This window comes from Zootoca vivipara, chromosome 8 (assembly GCF_965207765.1).
Source record: "Zootoca vivipara chromosome 8, rZooViv2.hap1.1, whole genome shotgun sequence".
Taxonomy (NCBI): domain Eukaryota; kingdom Metazoa; phylum Chordata; class Lepidosauria; order Squamata; family Lacertidae; genus Zootoca; species Zootoca vivipara.
This window is the reverse complement of record NC_142591.1, coordinates 44,183,919-44,204,626: the sequence shown is the minus strand read 5'-3', so window position 1 is coordinate 44,204,626 and position 20,708 is coordinate 44,183,919. Positions and strand designations below refer to the sequence as shown.

Here is a 20,708-nt window from a genome sequence, read left to right as displayed (position 1 = left end):
AAGGGAAAACATTGATCATGGGCTTATTTTATGCATGTACTTAGAAATGCTCAACTGTCTTTAATGAGAGCAGGATAAGACATTTGACATGGATGCATGTGGAGCTTACACACACACACAGGTATGTCAGAAGACAGGTGTATTTTAATAGCATCATTTTTGTTATGTTTTAGAACCTACTTGGCAAAAGAAAAAGGCTGGGTATTTTCCTTCCTCAAAACCATTAGCAGAACTTTTATATATATATACTTAATTTTCATTCAGTCAAATGTTTTGAATATAAGTGAACCACAAATCATGGCAAACTCAGAACATGTACCCAATAACACAAACAAATTGTAGTTGTTTGGGAATAATGTTTAAAGATTTCAGATCCATATAGACATATGTATCTTTGAATTCCCAGGCACTTATTACCTATCCCACCCGTCTCTGGCTTACTGAGCCCAAATGGGGTTTCCTCAACCCACCTGTTCCCCAGGTGCTTGGCTAGAAGCATGGAAGAGACCAAAGTTCATGTCCTCCATTCTTCTACCCAAAGATAGAACTATCTCCCATACATCACCTTCAGACAGTTCTAGCCCCTGGTTCCAGTCAGCTGCTGCACTATAATAACATGCAGCTTAATCCCATGGGAATCCTATCCTGCCCTTTCCCACTGCTTCTGGCACCCCTGTTTCTTTATTCTCTATAACATTAGGTCCTCCATCCCTTCCTTTTGTAATTTATTGGCTCCAAAAGCTGCAAAAATACATGCACTGTATTAACAACCCTGTGGAGGGAAAGTCCATTCCTTCTGCTGCGGAAGCAGAGCTACTGCCTCTAACAAATTGTTGCTCTAGGCATTTGTCTAGGGTCATCTACTATAACTTCAGTCTTGCTAGAACTAAGAGCTAGGAACTGCCACTTTATTCCACTTAAGTTACCAATATTTGGTGTGAGTGGGAGAGCGGGAGACATACTGCTTCAGTTAGTTCAAAGTCTAAATTCAGACCAATAATTTCTGTTGCACTTTTTTAAAGAAAGAAAGAAAGAAAGAAAGAAAGAAAGAAAGAAAGAAAGAAAGAAAGAAAGAAAGAAAGAAAGAAAGAAAGAAAGAGAGAGAGAGAGAGAAAGAAAGAAAGGGAAACACAGATATCATTTTTAGAGTATTTCATATAACATAGGGCACAATGGCAACAGCGTAATGTAACTTTGTGATGCATACCCAATTTCCCTCTTACGATACAGTCTATTTCTGACTACCAGATGCTAGAAGCTAACAATAGAGAAAGCTATCATGATGATTCCCTGCTTGTGATCTTCCCTGTGGCATCCTTTGTCTGCAGTTAAGAGGACAGAATGCTTGACTAAAATTACCATTAGTGTGCCCCAGCATGGCATTTCTTGGGAAGAGGCCACAGCTCGGTGGTAGGGCTCACGCTTTGCATGCAGAAGGTTCCTGGTTCGATCCCTGGCATCTCAAGTTTAAAAAAAGGAACTTGAGTAACAGGGTTGGGAAAGATCTCTGCCTTAAAGCCTCTGCCAGTTAATATGGATTGCACCGAGCTACATAGCTAATTGTGTAACTAATGAAATACAGCTTTATGTGTCTTTATGTTTTCACTGCCCACTTGTAATCAAATTAAATGTACAGTATAGAAAATGCATGTCATACGCTGTCTTCAGGCTGTAGGGAGTAAATTACGTTTGAACGTTCTTCCCATGTTTTATAAAAAGCCTTTCTGCACACAGAAACATAGCAGGTTAGGGAAAAACAAATGTGTTAGTTTTCCATATGCAAGGGTTTGTTTGTTTGTTTGTTTGTTTGTTTGTTGACTGACACGTAGGGGTATCCATACATGCACTCCCTGGCCTCCATTCCAAAGTGGTGCAGCCTGCTGAATGTTTTATATCCTTCTCCCTGGTGTGCTAGTTTTCTTCATGCAAGGAGTTTCTCACAGGGGAGATTTAGATATGTCCTGCCACCTGCAGAATCAAGTGGTATGATCCAAGAAGGACCATGTGTTGTTGTTTTAAAAATTCACTATGTTGTAATACTTTTCTGAAGTCCAGGTAGAAGATAAGTGTTGCTCCATGTCCAAAAATAAAGAATTGATAATTATTTAAACTTTAGTCTACATTTTTGCAGTAGCAGATTCTTCCAGTACTGTAAACATTTCCCTCCAGCAAATCCCAGCTGTATATTTGATTTTAGTATCTCCATTTCCTTGCTGTTATATGCCTGAATTGTGGGGTTTGGGGTGATAATTCTTGAGAAATTGTAAATGACAGAAGGCCCATTACAATCAGGGAGGAATGATGAGCATATGCTGGAAGTCTTCAGGCAATGTTAATTTCTGTATTAAGTCTTTAAATGTGTGCTCTTTGCCTAGGTGAAACGGGTGGGGTGGGAAATAAGTGTTGGTTTGATGCAGCTGTGAACACTTTGGAGAGCTAGAAAACTGCAGGCCATTTGATTCCCAAGTTAAAGAGAGGAAACAGAGTTTGACCAACAGCTATTAAGAGGGCCTTATCCTATAGACATATTCATCTTACTTAGACTTGGTGAACAGAAGAGAGACTATTTAGGGACCATTCAGTATGAATTGCCACAACATGCTCCAACTACATTTTATCCGTTGCCTGGTATTCCCATTGGTCTCACCCAGCGACTCCAGTGCAATGTCCCATCAGCACAAAGTGGACAGGGAAGTCAGCTTTTTTGCAGGGTGTGTGTAGCAGGTATGTTACTATTCATGCTCTTCTTTAAAAAGCCAAAATATGTGGCTAGGCACAGGGCCAGATCAAGTCCTGATAGCAGAAGCTTGTGCAAGGATTTCTGCTGGCCCAAGTGGGATTTCCCCTCCCCTCCTCTCCTTTGCCCCATGCCCCCCCCAGTCGCTTCTGGGAGGTCAGGAGACACACACCCCTGCCCAACAGTGCACAAGGGAAAGAGAGGGGATATCATTCTATCTGGCAAGCTGAAATGCTTGCACTAATGGAATAATTGCCATAGCAGTATGTTGACTTCTTCTCAGTGCAATCCTTGGGAGGCAATAGAACATTAAAAACCAACAACAGTAAGTGGTTTGCAAAATTGTAGAACAGAAGGGGCACTTCTCTACTACTATGATGCACTTCTCTGTGACCTTAAGGCTGTAATTCTATACACTTACCTAGGAAAAGCCCATTAAACTCAAAGGTCCTTACTTCTGACTGTGATAGGTAGTTCCTGGATGAGCAATCTGAAGTTGGGATAACACAGTAGCAGACTGCCCTGTTTTAGGATTAATATTGTATGAGAACGGTCTTATTTGGTTTAATTTAAATTATATTTTACATTTCCTTGCAGCTGTTTTTTTAAAAAAAACTATGTTTGACTGTTCTTAATTGCATCAAAAATATTAAAATACAGTATACGCATGTGTGCGAGAGAAAGTTTTGTCAAATGTCGCTAATAATATTGCAGAAAATGTCGAGTAGGTGCTTCCTGATGTTCTAGCACCCACTTTACACATGAAAAGCAAGGCATGTATTAAAAAGACATTTTTCCAGAACCGAAACATTGTACTTTGAGAGCACACAAAATCTAGCATCCCTCCAAGGCATGGAACAAAACGTAAGCAAAATAGAACAGAAGCCCAGCTGTAAAACCCACTTTATTTGTTACACAGTCTGCTACTTCCATGCAACAGCCTCCACAGTGTGTTTACACACACAAAGGTGCACTACGCAATTTAATGGGCAGCAGGGCTGTGGCTGTTGTCCTAACCCGAACAACATGCGGTTTCCCTTTGTTCATCTGTTAGATGTGGACATCTGAGAAAGGGAAGCCTGGGCACATAGAGGTCTATGCACGTAATCTTCCCCTGGAGCTGGAGCCATGTGCGATCAGGGTTCCAGCTCTCGGGAAACACTACAATACACAGAGGTCTGCACCACTAAGCTTTAGCACAGCAACCATTCTCACAGAATAACCAGGCAACATGAGTGGGGGAAAGCCATGCGTCATCAGGGCCCATTGCCTTTTTCATGGTATGGACCTCTTTGTGTCATGAAGGGAGCTCATGACATTCAGGGAACTTCACCATAGTACTAGGTTTCCCCCCCTCTTCCTATCATTGCGGCAGTAGCACACTGGACTGAAAATTAAGCCTGCTTACCTTAATATGTATCAGATCAAAGGCTCAGCAAATGGTCTGGGAGCACCGGACATTGCAGTGCTGCTAATGCTCAGCAGGTGTAGATCTGATAGGTAATATGGATGGGGGGGCAACTGGGTATTCTATGTTTTTAATTGTTGCTGTTATCAGTTATCTTTTTTGAATTGGAAAGCTACAGATACAAAACTCATTTCTTTTCTATGAACCAGAAAACTTAATTGTACTACAGTATAGTCCTTCTTCTTCCTTTTTCTCCCCCTCCCCTTCCAAAGAACCACTTCATGTTTTTCCTCTCTGGGGAGACTTTGATCCGTTCATCTCCAACTACATCCCCACATGGATGTAGTTCTTGTGAATGGCTTCCTCATGCAGCACTCCTTTCCATCACCACACGAGAAAGGGCCTAAAAATAAGTCTTCTGGCAACAGTGCACATGAGGAACCCATAATTAGTGTCCTCGGCTTAGATCTCTTCCTTGAGATGACTGCTCAGAAGTCACTGTTTCTGACTGGGGGAAATGGTTGTGTGAATCAGCACTACAGCAGCTCCTGGGTACCTAATTTGCAAGCTGTATTTTTTTATCTTAATCCATGCAAGCAGTTGCCTAGAAATTCCATAGAATTGCTTATTCCTCACCTATAACTCTTAATAAAAAATAGGACCGTGCCAACCTATTAAATCCTTAATAGAATATTCTAATGGTTATTAAATCAATTGACTCTGAATCTCACTTTAATAAATGAGTCAGACAGTATTTTCCAATTACTGTCATCCACCACATTTCTAAAGAGCAGATTATTCTGATTGAATTTTTTTAAGCTGTTCAGCACTTTTAAGATCCCCTCCCTAATACATTTGCTGAAAGAATGTAGCTTTGAAGTGGGTATAGGAGAGAGGAAGAAGGACCTCTTGAAGGGATGTTCTGGCACTCCACTTCACTTCATATTTATCCCAGGTGTAAATTGCTAGGCTAGCTTTTCACTGTCTGTGTGTTTAGTTGTGACATTCAGTATTTTCTCAATTTTTAAGATTCTCTGTGGCTAGCGAGGGTGGGTGGGTGTGCAAAACAGCTTTCCTTCCACTCATCATTCCACTTTTTCTAATCTTGTATTATTTACAAGGAGCAACAGGAACTGAAATGTTATGGTGGAAGAACTGTATGTGTGTGTGTGTGCAGCTGACCTTTCCCAAGTCAATTGTTTAAAAAGGTGTCTGAAAACCAAGGTATTTTCAGAAGGGTTGCAGTCATCCTGGGCCAGATAGTCACTTGGTGTTTCCTCCACTGGGTCAGTCACATTTCGGTGCTGTTGCTGCCCATAGCAATTTTCCTTTCCTAGAATGTAGTGCGGATCAAAGCGGGAAATGAGGAGAATATGTGATTTAACAGCTTTACAGAAATATTGCATATTGCCCAAGAAACTAGAAGCATTTTACTTTACTTACTGTAGATCACACATACCTCAATCGGTAGGGTATGAGACTCTTAATCTCAGGGTAGTGGTGGTTGGTGGTGGTTATTTGAACCTCACATTGGGCAAAAAGTTTCTTGGATTGCAGGGGGTTGGACTAGATGACCCTTGTGATCCCATCCAACTCAACAGTTCTATGGTTCTATACACAAAGACAAAAGTAAACCTGCCTAAGCTAATAATTAAGGCAGTGTAAAGACAGATATCTTCACTAGTAGCATTCCCCCTAATTACAAAAGTGAAAACTTTTATTAGTCAACAAAACTAGTGGTGGGATCTCGATCGTCCCCCATAGGAATACTTTGTAGAATACCCCTCGGTTTCTGTTGCTTTGTAGTGCCTGACATTGCTGATTTGCATTTGGCTAGCATTTCAGAGGTTGGCATTGCTTATCTTCACCTTGACGGATGAAAGATCCAGAGCTGAGCTCCTTTCTTTCCACTTGCTTTAAGTGTGCATATCAACACAAATATTCATGGGGGGGAATCCCTCCTAAGATTACTCAGTGCATAATATGGCTATTATGGGGATTTCCACCTTCCTCTGAAGCAGCTGTTACTGACTGCTGTCATAGGCCAGATACTAGATGCTTGGCCTAATCTTCTATTACACTATTAATTTCAGAATTTTAAGATCTTAAAAATCAAGATTTATGTGAGGACTAGGCATTTACTCCGTCTTCTTAACAACATCTGCATCCAACCCTTCTGTGATATGTAGTCGTTTAAAATGTGGACTTGGTGAACATAAGTCTTACATTTAAAAAAAACAACATTGAATTTTATTTTGAAATAAAGTTTACATTCAGGAAACAAAAAAGGAAGGATATGTAATATAACAAGATAATTAAGGAAAGAAAGAAACTCACTGAGTATTGCATTCTGCCATGCATGATCCTGAATCAATTTATGGATACATACATGCTTACCAAGAGGTCCATCTAACTGTCCTAGATCATGAGCTGGAAGAAGAACGAGCTACTTTGGACTTCTTCCCTGGCTATGTAACAACATTAAAGTAACCGCTGTCATAAACATGGAGGAAGTGATAAATGCTTCCTCTCACATCGGTACAGTTGAGCTTTAGCAAGCCGTAAACACATCTAGAATCTCAAGACTACACAGCTTAGAGCAGAAGTGGCCAAGACAGATGTTGTGGCCATTCACATCAGTCTCAGCCAGCATGGCCTAAAGGCTGTGCAGTTGCTGGTGCTGCTTTTGACTGGCCAGAGCATTTGCCATGAGAACAGGGGTTGGTAACTAGTGGAAATGCTGTTATCTATCACTAGTAGCATTGTTTCCCAACCACTGGGTGAGGCAGCACCTAGATCCCTTGCTAGAGTTCAGGAAGCCAGTGTAGCAGTTTATTAATTGTGCATGTGTACATTAAATTAGAGTTCAAGTAACTGTGAACCATTGCATCAGAAATATAAATCAATTTACTTTTCCCTGTTTTAGATTGATACAGTTTGGTAGAATAGCCAACCAATGGCCATTTAGGTTGCAAGTTATATATTACCTGTTAACTGGGTAGTTATCCTCTTCAGTTTTCATTCATTTCTATATCAGTCATAGCTACCAGTCATATTAAGCAAACTATGCTTAGGAAGATGTGCTTTAAAAAATCCTTTCCCTCTAATCTTGCTTGAATGTTGCACCAGAGACGTGTGTGTGTGTGTGTGTGTGTGTGTGTGTGTGTGTGTGTGTGTGTGTTATTAATCGGCTAGTGATTTTACCTGCAAGATCAAACTATTTGTATAACACACTAGTGACATACAGAAGGACCTTTCCTGAGATCTGCTGAGGGAATTGAACCCTGTACAACAGAGCTGGAAGTTGCATCTTACCTAGCAACTGTTTCTAAGTAGGACAACCTATCACTGTTCCCATGGCGGAATGAAAGGAGCTTGCAACACTGTTGGGAAGAAAGACTAATGGTAGGCCTAAGATGGAAGGGAGGGGGGAGGGCACCAAGGGCCTGCAGCTCAGAGCAGGGAAGGTTTTAGGATCAATTTGGTGGTACTAGGATTGCCTGTAGCTGAACAAATAAAAGGCCATTGAGGCCAGTAGGGTAGTTATTAATAATAAAGTGTATCATGGGGGGAGGGGGGAAGAGACTAGTTCAAGCATTAAAGATACTGGGCAATTTGTTGTTATAGGAAAAGATGTCAGATACCATACAAATTTAGAGACAACTCCCCAACCCCCTTGATTTAATACCAAAAAATTAACATAATTGCTCACAGAACTGAAATAAAAATAAAAATCCTGAATTTTCTTATTCCCCCCCCCAAAAAAAAATCATCAGCACATGCAAATCCTTTGCTACTAAAGAACAACCCAAATAGCAAGGATTTGCACAGCATTTTTGGTTGTCATAAATGAAAGACTAGAGTGGAAGGATACATATGAAAGTTCAAGATAGAAAGGGAAGACTAGTATGGGGATTTTTTGAGTACACTTGCTGGCTGCTCTATTGAGAATTTGCATATTACTGTACATAATAATATACTCGGCAGTCAATCTGTTTAACTTAAAGGTGTTTGACCTCTCTCTCTCTCGCTCACTTGCTTTCTCTCCTCCCCCCCATGACTTAGGAAAGCCAGTGCTAATTTTTGGGGTGCACGTTAACTGATATGGGTTAATAGCAACAAGGGGCCTGAGAGCATATCTCCCCACCCTTATTTTGGCATAGCCAATGGGATAGAATGATGCCCTATCTAGTCAAGGTCATTGAGTTGTACCTATCATATTTAACTGACTTAAAATCTGGTGAACCAGCATTTATGTTAGCAGGTATCAAGTGCTATTGCATGTGTGCATCATACTTCTGATTAGTGAATAATTATTTAGGGAGGTATAGCGGTTGCTGATTGGAACAAAATGAAAAGCTGCTTTGTGCATGAAGTATATCATTCATGATCCTGCATAAATTCTAATCCTGGAATTCTTTAGCAAGAGATTGGGTTTCAAGCGTTGCAAGTGACAATAAACTTTTCTCATATTTTCCCCACTAGATGAAGGACTAAACCACGAGTGTAAGCTCTGCAACCAGACATTTGATTCTCCTGCCAAACTACAGTGCCATCTGATCGAACACAGCTTTGAAGGAATGGGAGGGACCTTCAAATGTCCAGTCTGCTTTACAGGTGAGTATTCAGGAACTGTTCATTTTATTCATGCACATTTTCAAATAATGCCATTTATGCCAGACATTGACTTCAGGTCAGCTTGCATGCAAGTATTAGATTTGTGCTCATTAGTGGTATTGATTAGGAATTATTTGAGAAGTCAAGTGTGCAGAAAGATTGGACCTCCATCTACCTGAATTGCTTTTACAAGCACACCTCTCACACAATATGGTTTTATCGTATCAATAAGGTTGGGTTCCGGAGACCCCATGTGCAGCAGAAGGTTTCGATTTCTGCCTGTTTCCTCCCCTCTACTGTATCTCTATCTTCCACATGCCACCCTGCTCTAACCATAGTGAGATGAATCCCCATTGTATCCTGCTACATTCCTATCTGATGTACATATATTCTCCAAGGAAGATCACGTGTCTGTGGGGCTGTTGGAATACTTGTTTTCAGCAGAGCATTCTCAAGTCATGCTCCGTTAAAGCTAATTGGCCTCTGTGTCTTCATGTCTGCATGTAGAACAGGGGTGTCAAACTCAAATTCATCGGAGGCCGCATCAGCAGTTTGGTCACCCTCAAAGGGCCGGTTGTATCTGTAGGACTATGTGTCCACTCTTTATTATCATAAATTATTGTCACTCCATTCAATTATTACTGTTTTTTGTAATAATGTAAGTAATAACTAGCTCTGAAAGCAGAAACATAGCCAGAATAATGGCAAGTAGATATTCAAATGTACAATTATTGTACAATTTATTGAAAAATGATTTTTGGTAACTGCACTGGGTGGTGGAGGCTCGCTAGGGTTTCATGCAGGACCTTTGCAGAGCTACTAGTACCTGGAGATGCTGGGGTCCTTCTGCATGCAGGACAGATGTTCTGCCAGTGAGCCACCACCCTTCACCAAAGGGACTGGCTGAGGTTGACTCACTGAAGCTGCTCTCCTGGTTCCAGGGTTTAAGGGCCAGAAGTATAAAGCAGCATCCTATGTTTCTGAGGAGAGGGAGAGGGAGGGGAGAGGAGGGGAGGGGAGGGGAGGGAAGGAAGGAAGGAAGGAAGGAAGGAAGGAAGGAAGGAAGGAAGGAAGGAAAGAGGGAGTGGGAGGGAGAGAGGAAGGAAGGAAGGAAAGGGGAGAGAAAGAAGAGTAGGAAATAAGAGAAGAGGAAAGAAAAAGAAAGAGGGAGAGAAGACGGAAAGGGAGAAAGAAGGAAGGAAGTAGAGGGAAAGAAAGAATAAGAATGAGGGAGAGGAAGAAAGTTGGGAAGGACGGAAGGAAGGAAGGAAGGAAGAAAGAAAGAAAAGAGGGAGCAGGAGGGAGAGAGGAAGGAAAGAAGTGAGAGAAAGAAGAGTAGGAAAGAAGGAATAAAGAAGGAAAGAAAAAGAAAGAGGGAGAGAAGACAGAGATAAAGAAGGAAGGAAGGAGAGGGAAAGAAAGAAAAAGAACAAGAGAGAGGAAGGAAGAAAGGGAAGGGGGGGTCACCGCCTTGATTCAGCGCCAGAAAAGAGCGCGAAGGGACCCAGGGGCAAAAAGCATTTCCCCGGCCCCAGCTGTTTGTCGGCGCTTTGTTGGCGCGGCGCTTCAGCAGCAAGGTCCCACTGGCTGGGGCGCTCGGCGGGCCACATGATGAGGTCTGGCGGGCCGGATTTGGCCCCCGGGCCTTGTGTTTGACACCCGTGATGTAGAACCAGGCACATGTTAATTGCTTACATTTGAGGTGGTGGGGGATCTTCTACATATACCTGGACTTAGATCAAATTCACCATGTTTATCCCTTAAGTATTCAGCACAGCTCATCAAACTATATATTGTGTATAATATTTTGGGTATAAACGTGCAAATCTGATCTAAGTCTGGGTGGTACAGTTTTCAATAGCTGCTAAAAACTTTTTTGTTGAAGCAAGCCTACCCAGACATGTAACATTTTAACTACCTTTTAAAGGATTTTCTATAAACAAGAAAACAAACAATAAGAATGAGAAGCCACAATAGCTCCATAGTCATAGATGTGTTTTTTATATAAAAACTTGCTTTTTATCTATATTTTTATAATTTTATTATGTCCCCTATTAATGGCAGCTTTAATTGCTATTTTAATAAATATTTTTTTTACATGTTATGTAATCCTCTTAGTGTTTTCTTTTAATAAGCAGTATTTATGTTTTGCCAATAAACAGATAAATAAAGCTCCCCATTGGCACCAGTGTGAACTTTTTAACTGCTGCATGGGGCAGTTCCCTGGGGAAGGAGTTGTGGCTGTGGAGGAGATGATTAAGGCTTCCCTCCCTATGTGCTGACACCTCATCCAGATTGCCCCTCCTACCTCTGAATTTAAACACACACACACATATAGTTTACCCACAGTTACTTGCAGCATAACACCTTTATTGAACACCCTATATAGATCTCTCGCTGATGTTCTCTTTATGAAAACTGCCTTCACGTAACGTCAGCTACCATGTGATGCTTCTGCTATGACTAAATGATGTGCTTGCCATTGTGTACTCACTCAAAGAAACTATCAAGTGCATTTTTCTTCTGTACCTCTGTACTCTTCCACTCTCCCCTTATCCCCACTGCAAATCAGCTTCACACTGCCACCTCCTCAAGCCCCCATCCCATGTTACTGCTTCCCCACAACCAGAGGTAATTGATGCTCCAGGAGTCAGGACTTGGAAGCACACCTTCCTTTCCATCGTTGTGAGAAACCTCAGGCATTTGGTGTTTATAAGCCTATCTATTGCCAATAAGACAAGCTCCCCTACCATCCTGGTAGGGGTACGAAACACACTGACATACTGGAAGAAGTATAAACCTGCAACTGTCACTGAAAATTAAACCATAAAGACTGCATACAGACCTTTTATGTTTGACAGAAATAATGCTCTTTAAAATTATACCCTGAATCATAGTGTATAAATGCAGGATTTGTTTTTTTCTAAAAGAGGAAAATCAGCGGTTCACACAGCTCTCTATCAACGGGAAGCAATTTGGGGTTTTTGTTCTCCACTGATGCACTTTGATAAGAAAACATGACCCTTAGTACTTTCATATTAGTCCTTCTTGTTTGGCAGCTCCATTCCCAATAAAATGCAGGCATCCACTACGAGAGCCAAATTAAAGTAAGATTTCTCTTCTGTTGGTTGAAGTTGCTGCTACTGATTATTACCTTCCCATATACAAGTTAGACATGTTTTCCTGCATTAAAACAATTTAGTTAATTTTCACTACACAGCTTGCAGTAATGATGTCTGAGGCTGTAGTGTAGATAGTTTTGATTTCAACCGTATGCCTGTCAGGCATCTGGGTTCAATAATTCCTTCAAGCATTTCTTTTGCATTTTAGTTTTTGCATTAATTGTACAGGATTTTGCGCTCTCTCTCTCTCTCTCTCTCTTTCTCTGTGTAAGCGTTCCCCCCCTTTATTCCCTTAATACAGCTTGTGATTCAAAGAGTTAAGTTTAGGGTGGATTTTAAAAAAACAACAGCGTACAAAAAAGCATATGAAAAGCAACCCTACTTGTGGTTCTCACCATAAATAAGTTCCCTGATTAAAATAAAATAATAATAATAATAATAATAATCCTTTAATATTTCAGCCAGTGGCCCTGTAATATGTATAAAAAAACCCATTTTCCATTTTTGCTGATGGGGTAAATAGACACAGCACATTAATCATAAACAATGATGTTTTATGAGCAATATGCTATTAAATTATTTCAGTGTGTAGAATATTAACAAAACCAAAAATCACCAATACAAGTTTTATATGGAAAATGGAATCCAATCCTTTTAAAGGTAATGAGAAATGTGATTAAAATGTATGACTCACAAGAACGCTATTCTAATTCTTTTCTCTTTTCTTTTTTTTGGCATTCAATTAGAATTATTTTAATGATTAGGAATGGAGTCAAAGTTAAATGCCAACGTCTTTAATAAATCCTTTCCCTGCCTATACAGATTAATATTGTAGATGCAAACTTTTTTTAGGTCACAGTGCACCAGGCATCCATCAGAAGTCAGTGCTGCCAACCCAAACACTGCCTCTGGCATATACAATTTAATTATTAATAGTATGTCTCCTAGGTAAACTGTTACACAGTCTTAGGGCCTTGTTTTGTAGTCATTAAAATTGAACATGTTTATATTATTGAAACCCTTGCATTCAGTGTGTACTCTTCAGTGTGTTGATCTTAAAGTATCCAAAGAGAATTTACCTGCAGTTGTGTTTTACGTTTATAGACATTGCCCCAAAGTAGCTGTGGGATATAATTTTACCATTAACACATTTAAATACAGAAATAGTTTGCTAGATTTAAGTTTCGGGCAAATGCATAAATAAATAAAAATAGTGGGTGGGTGTTTTTGTGCTTTTGTATCTGTAGCTTCCATATTTCACAGTAGCAAGGATTTGTTTATTCACAAATGTTGCTTTTGATGTTTAGCACATTGTGGTGCAATCTGAAATTATTGTGGCGGGGGGGAAAGGTACATTTCTGAGTGTTTGAGATTGAAACGGTATTTGATTATGTTTTTACCAGACACATAAGCACAGTTCTTTTACAAAGAAAAGAAAATTAGGACTTGGATGTAGAGCTGAGCAATCGTGGCTGGTGCCTATTATAGCAACAGTATAATCAGAAATTACAGGGTTCTTGGATAATTGTAGCCTTTGCAATTGCTGTGAGTTAATGAGGAAATGTTCACAAAAAGGTCTTTCCATGTATAAAACGATATAACAGAAAGTTCACTTTTTCTTTTTAATGTTTCAGTGTTTGTTCAAGCCAACAAGTTGCAGCAACATATTTTTTCGGCCCATGGGCAAGAAGACAAGATCTACGACTGCACACAGTGCCCACAGAAGTTCTTCTTCCAAACAGAACTGCAGGTACTCAGCTTATTGAAGGGGTTTCAGTAGAGACGGTTGTAGCATGTATTCTTCACCAAAGGTGTTCATGTGGTGGATCCATAGGACCGATTTCTGTGAAGTACAATGATGCTTCATCAGAATTGAGCCAAGAGATGGTCAGCAGATAGACATATTTGTAGTTAGTCCATATGTAAGACTGTCCAAGCTGCATCTTAAGAACTGCTAGGGATGCTACATGAGAACACATTTCTGTGCTGCAGACTTGAAGGAGGATGGTAGGTCTTGTAGATTCATCCTTTGCCCAGATTACAAGAAGGTAAGACTGTGGTAGGACTGCAGAGTTTGTAGCATCACAGAGAAAGAAACAAGTGCACAGAAGTATCATTTTACTTACGCCTTCCGCTCTGGAGGAAGCGATAACTGAACTTGAGTCGTAGTTGGAGTTGCCAACAGTCTTGATTCTGACCATGGAAGGATATGAGGGAAGCGCTGTCCATTTCAAGTGCTTTGAATTTGTGTGGTACAACTGGCCTGACAGGCTAACCCTTCAACTGCACACACACACACCCCAAATACAGCTTCTGGGTTCTCTGCTGAGACGCAGTTGGAGACTGTGAGTAGGCAGCTGTAACTTGGGAGGTAGAGGGATATTCCTGTGTGAGAATTGAAAGTTTTATTAAAGTGTTCATGTATAAAACTGGCAAGTTGCAGCTTGGGGAAAAGAGGCCTATACCTTTAAAAGCCTTCAGTCAAGGCCCAGGGCTTGTGCTGCACCCTATCACAGCTGAAGGAGATGAAGACCAGCTGGAGAAAAAGAAAATAATCTTCTTTGATGGCCTGCATCTATTCAAGGGACTATATAGGCACAAATACCATCCACATGCATCAGTCTTCTCAATGAACCCCCCCCCTTTCCTTAGTCACTGCTCATCAGTTGTAGAGAAGAGGTGCACTACACACACCATGACAGTGACAACAAAAGTGTGTCTGTGTAAGTGCAGACCCTTTCTCTAATTGCGACTTGGCACCTTCCACCTACAGATCCCCATTAGGGTCATTTCACACATGACAAGGCAGCAAACCTGGATTCGCATTGCCATTGAGTATTTACTTAACAGGCTGCTGTGACCAATCTGTGCTCCCTGATTAGTGTGACAAATACACATTTACTGCATCCACATTTTATATTTTTAAGTGTAAACTTAACACATTTTAGACATATTTTAAAAGATGTAATGTGTGAAGAAGCAGTCTTTATTGATGTCTCTTTCAGGCTCCTGAAATAAGTCAGGTCAAAATTTTCTTGGGTCGTAGAACCAAGAGGTAGCAATCATATTACTATGCAAATGTACAAAAGGTATTGAAATCAATTGTTTTAATTATTTTACTACATAGTCTCTCTCTCTCTCCCCTGCCCCTGGTAAATTGACTATTCCATGCAGAAATCTCCATGTCAGGGCTTAATCTCATCTGGCAGTCCTCCCCTTGAACTTAGAAGAAAGCTTTGTCTTTTGTTAAAAGTAGAATTCGTGAGTCCCTAGTGTTCATTTGTAAACCCATATTTTGCTTTCATTGGGACACATTAGTTCTCTAGAGAGAAACAGAAAAGCAAGTCTAGAGCTCTTGCATGAAGTTAGAATTTATTTTAAAAGGTCTCTCAGTTGCTCCCACATAGCAACTATAGATTTGCCAAGAAAGGTTTTTGTTACACCTGCTGAAAATTAAGATTCTGAACCATTTCCCATGGATATACCCTCTCCACTTGCTAAAGGACTTGTGAATCTAGACACCTCAAATACAGAGCCTATGGTTTTTTTCATAAAAAGAACAATAGTCTTCCACTAATAAAAAGCACGAAAGCTGATTTTGTCTGTGAATTTCCCTTCAGTGACTGAGGTGTTCATCCTTGTCTGTGATGTGTGAAGGTAGAGCTTTCTCAAAGTTGACTTTTAGGAGGTCTTCTGCAGTAGATACAATAGAAATAATGGTTTTTCAAAATGGATTGCCACTGCAGCCTGGGGTTTGGTGTGTGAACGCCGTGATACGTTTTCTATGAGATTATTATCTAATTATTCTGAATCATTTACAATTGGATTTTGGTACAACATATGCAGTATTTTTCAACATTAGCTAATTGGTTATCCCAGCTTCCCAAGACAAACAGAAGGAAAACGTCACAACTTTACAGATAAGGGAAGGACGGGAGAATCATTGTGACACGAAAAGAAAACACATTATAAGAGGCAATTCTGAAAGCTCTCAGTAAGTTTAGCTTTGATAGAAGAAGGGTGATTTGTTGGCAGTTTTCAGATGAGGATAGAAGGAAAAGGAAGGACAGTAAGGCAGGTGGGAATTCTAAACATGGACAACGGTTTGGCAATGCACTTGCTTAGGAGGACTGTGTTAATTTCCTATCTTAGAGGTTTTCAATGAAAGGTCAGGTTGTCAACAATGTTACTGCCCTCCTGGAAGCCAAGAGGAGCATATTAAGAAGAAATCCCTTATAACTGAAGCTGCAATGTCTGAAAGGCTATTTCATCACACTCTGGGTGGTGTATCACACCCTCCATGACAGCCCAAATTGATACAGAGATCCATCCAAGCAGATCTTTCACTAGATTATCAGCCTGCTAATTTCAAGAGCTGCAGCCAACCTGGGTCTCTTCTGGGTCAGCCAAAAGGTTACATGGTTGAAATTACGTTGCTTGCGCTTGATCAGCTCTAATGATACTATTACTCAAGCTATTGAGCTGCCACTCCTTAGGGGAGAAGTTGCTTGTGTTTAATTTCTAGACAGAGACTATGAGAGAGCTTCCAATAAAACCTTTAAGAAAGAGATTATAGTGGACAAGGAGTCAACAGTGCCATGTTTAATATTTCCTCTATGACGATTAATAAATAACAGAAAGGGGAGAAGCATTCTAAACTTTCAACTCAAGCGATCAATTTAAATTTTCAAGGATATCTTCACAAGGAAAAAGGCTAAGAATTTTTTAAAATGAAGCTAAGGATTAGATTTGACATTTCAAGATCCCCGGAGTCATTGGGAAGAGGGGGAGCAGCCACTGGTTTTCAGGCCCTGGAGGCCAGCTGTGATTATGCATCCAGTAAGGAATATCTTATCTGTTCTTCTCCTTTGAAAGGAAATCTACCTGAAATCCAATTAACATCACTCAGCTTTAGGCCAACATTTTCATATATTATAGCCTTAATTTTTCAGAGGTCTTGAGCATCAGCAGCTGCTATTTATAACAGAAAAAGAGGCACAGTGTTACTCAGCGCTCCAGACATAAGCACCTGAATTTAGGAATTCTCATAATGCCATAACCTACGTCAAAGTGCCCTAGCTCTCAAGAAAGCGCAGATTGCTACAACTTCCACTAACTAATGTGTGAACTCAGTGCTTAAATATGACAATTTTGGTCAGCTGTGGTAGGCAAACAGGCTTCAATATGTTACAGAATATTTCTAAGAACCGAGTGATATTCCCAAGTATATCCTAGACTGGAGACAGGTCTTCTTTTGCACCAGGGCTCAGACTTGGAACCTGCTTTCAAACCATGTTCCGAGTGTTTTTCCATCATCGCTAAGCAACCACAACCTGTTTTCTTCTCATGAGTTCCAGGCAAGGTTGAGGCCTAGCATATAACTTATTAGAATTAAAACACTAGCTGGGGATCATCATATTCTGCCACAGCATGTCTTCCCAGGTATAAGTCAGCAGGATTCCAAATGTGACAACACGAGGGGAAAGAAAATAGTGCCTCATTCAATGAACTTTCTAGTCTCATTATATTAATTTTATTGTGGTGAAAACCTTTTATTTTGCTGAGTTTTAAAGACTGCATTTGAAATTTGAAGTGGGGTTTTTTCTTTAGTCTCTGTTTACATAGAGGTGAAATTACCAAGGACATCTGAAGAGTAATCATGATATTGTCCCTCAGGGATGCCTGGAAACATCTGTACATAAAAAAGGTCTCCAGTTTCCTTGGCAGTCCTTTTCCCCAAAGAGTTAACGTAGTTGTACTTTGGTACAAGAGAGTTTGTTACAAAAATGTTTGGGGGCGGGATCCTGAAAATGTATGAATGACATGACTAAAGGAACATGTTTTAAATTCCTTCCACTGCTCCATTTCTCCCCTGGGGATTAAAGGACTTGAGAGCCATAATAGTCTTTCATAAGGTAATACTTTTCTGAAAAAGAAACTTCCTGATCTGGATTGTGTGAACCCAACTTTATTTGATTGGCCTATTCAAATATAATCACTCCCAGTGGGTAGGTGGTTCATTAGGGTGTGAATATTTATAGCCCCTTGTAAAATCAACTAGATCTGATGTGTCAGTCACATTGTACAATGAGGACGTAAAATGATTAAATAGCTTAGCTGTGTCTTATGCACTGGCTTTTTTTTTTTTACGGGGATTCTTGTAATACAATATAGAATGACTCCTTTTTCTTCAGAGCTCCAGTTGTTGCAAATGGTTCAATTGAGCATCTTAGACTGAAAAAATCAGTTCAATAACCCATATTAATAAAAATCCCATAATAAAAAAATCCCATAATAAAAAAGTTGCATTAGTTGCAATGTCCATAACTACTAACAATCTCTGCTTAGCTCCTCTTTTTGTGTTTCTTTGTTGTGTTTTGCCTTGTTAAACTGTTAGCCTTTTTTTAAAGGTATTTTTTATGTTTGCCGTGTTCTTTATTTTTAGGAGTTGCTTAGCTGAAGAGTGCTGATGCTTCTAAATTGTACTATGGTTTGGTGGCATACCTGTTGCAGACCCAAGTATCCCTGTTTCCCAGGGACATCCCTGATTTAGAGAAGCTGTCCTGGTTTCTGATTTGATCCCGGGATGTCCTCCTTTTCCTTGGGATGTCCCTATTTTCATTGGAGAAATGTTGGAGGGTATGGGGTTATCTGACCCCCGAGCTGTTTCAATACATTCCTTTATATAGGGAAGATTCTTTTAAATGTTTAATGTTTTATTATGTTTTTATATATGTTAGAAGCTTTCCAGAGAGGCTGGGGCAATCCAGAAAGATGTGTGGGGTATAAATAGTAAAATTATTGTGATTATGGAATGGGATGTCCCTATTTTCATCAGAGAAATGTTAGAGGGTATGTTGTTGTGTGTAGCCGGTGGTGGATTTACTTCATTGTTCAAATGAGATAGCGGAAAGTCAAGTGTGCCTAATGGGAGGGCTGGCCCTGTTGGTCTAAGTTTAAAAAAGAAATACGTTAGGTCAGTGAGTACAGTATTTCCTGCAGCAAATGTAAATACTATTATTTTGCTAAAGCAGTTGAGAGAAGCAGGATATGGTGGAGGAAGGGAATCCAATTTCCCTATAGAAACAATAATTGCACTATCACTCGCACAAAATACAAATAGGCATAACTAGGAAAATGTTATTTGGCTATAGCAATTTACGTGTGCCCACTGTATGTAAGAAACATGTTACACCCAAGTATCAGCCCAGTGATATTTTGAAGTTTTGAGAGTGAAACTGGAGGCTCCACCTTTGGAGGAACGCCTGTAAAAATTCCAAGGGAAGTTGAGGAATTTAAATAACTTTCTGTTGGACCTGCGTGCATTCAAAAGACATAAGCAACTTAACTCCATATTTCAAAACATAGAGGAAACCCCATCCAATACCATCCAAATTAAAGCAAAGCCCAACAGCAAAAGCGGAACAAAGTCTGATCATGACATTCTTCAGACAGCCCTCTGAACCCCTCCCTTGCCCCAGTCTCCTGCCCCACAGGAAGCCAAAGATGGCTTGCTCAAAAGCATTGTCTTGGGAGGAGCTTACTCTGGCATGTTTTGCTTATGCCTCAGGATTTCAATTGGGCTGGACTAATATCTGGGTTTGGTTCAGAATTCTGTGCATCACACAAGACCAAAGGCATTCCTGGGCCTTACCTTGTATGCTCAGAGCCTTTCTACAGGGCCAGCAATGTCTTCAATCCCATCTCACAGCACAGAAGTTTCCAGATTGCAGACTAATTTAGAAAATTATTCAGACCACTCAGTTACCAGCATTGGATTGGCTCTCCACTGTATAAACCAGGCATCGGCAACCTTGGCTCTCGAGAAGTTTTGGAACTACAGCTCCCATGATCCCTGATCACTGGCCCTGTTAGCCACGGATCATGGGAGTTGTAGTTCGAAAACATCTGGAGAGCCAAGGTTGCCAATGCCTGGTATAAACAGCTACCTTTTCCTGTGAACGAGCAGTCATATATTACAAATTAATTAACCCCCTTAACAAATGTTAACTATGCCTTTGTTCACCACAGACTGATTGAGCTGATGAGCCTTTTTCACTCCACTCTTGAAAAAGAACTAAACAGATAGCATGGTGAAAAATACTCTAATTTGTTTAATCTAAGATGAAAGATCCTGATTGAAATGCTTCTGTAAGTATCTGCTGGAAGAGTCATCAATTCACCCTTTTTGCAATTCTTTAAAAACCCTTATAATATGAACAGAAGGGTAATTAAAGGAAACTAATCTTAATTGGATGATTCAAAAATGTTGTTTGAGGGTGCAGTATTTATTTTGGACTAATTAATTTGGAACAAAAGTCTTCTGAACATAGCCTTTAGACTTGGGAGTAGGCTAGATATCATAGCAAAACAATATTAGATGGGTAGAGTTAAGCTTTTCATTTGTATTTGTATATATTCTCCAACAGCTCAGTTATGTTTGACCACCATTAAGCTTCCTGCTAATGCAACCTATATTAGTAGAGTAAGTAGTTTTCCTACACTAAGTGTGAATCACCATCTCTTCATTCTACAGCTTCCCCCCCCCCTTCATTACCCTGCTGTTAGAGACCAAGAACTGACCTTAGATTACCCTTCATCTGACTCATAGTTGACAACAGATGGCCATTTCTGGGATTGTCATCAGGGTGACTTTTGAAGCACCCATGATTACTGTATTAAAGAGCCTAATGATTAGTTCTCCCTCCCTTCTCCTCTCCCACCAGCCCTGGCTCCATTGTCCCCATTCAGAAACTGCATGTTGAAACTTAATACCTCCCAAAGTACTGCTGCAAACCTCTAGATTATCTAAGCACGTGCTAGA

General features: G+C 40.2%; 1 protein-coding gene across 12 annotated transcripts in view; it reads left to right on the top strand.

Annotated features, from left to right (window-relative positions):
- Window positions 1-20,708, top strand: part of ZNF521 (zinc finger protein 521) — a 290,508-nt gene that overhangs the window by 243,432 nt on the left and 26,368 nt on the right. For all 12 annotated transcript variants that reach the window (XM_035125723.3, XM_035125714.2, XM_035125716.2 and 9 more), the window contains 2 exons: window positions 8,631-8,762; window positions 13,519-13,634. In XM_035125723.3, the coding sequence (XP_034981614.1) occupies window positions 8,631-8,762; window positions 13,519-13,634 (248 nt within the window). The remainder of the gene's footprint in view (window positions 1-8,630; window positions 8,763-13,518; window positions 13,635-20,708) is intronic.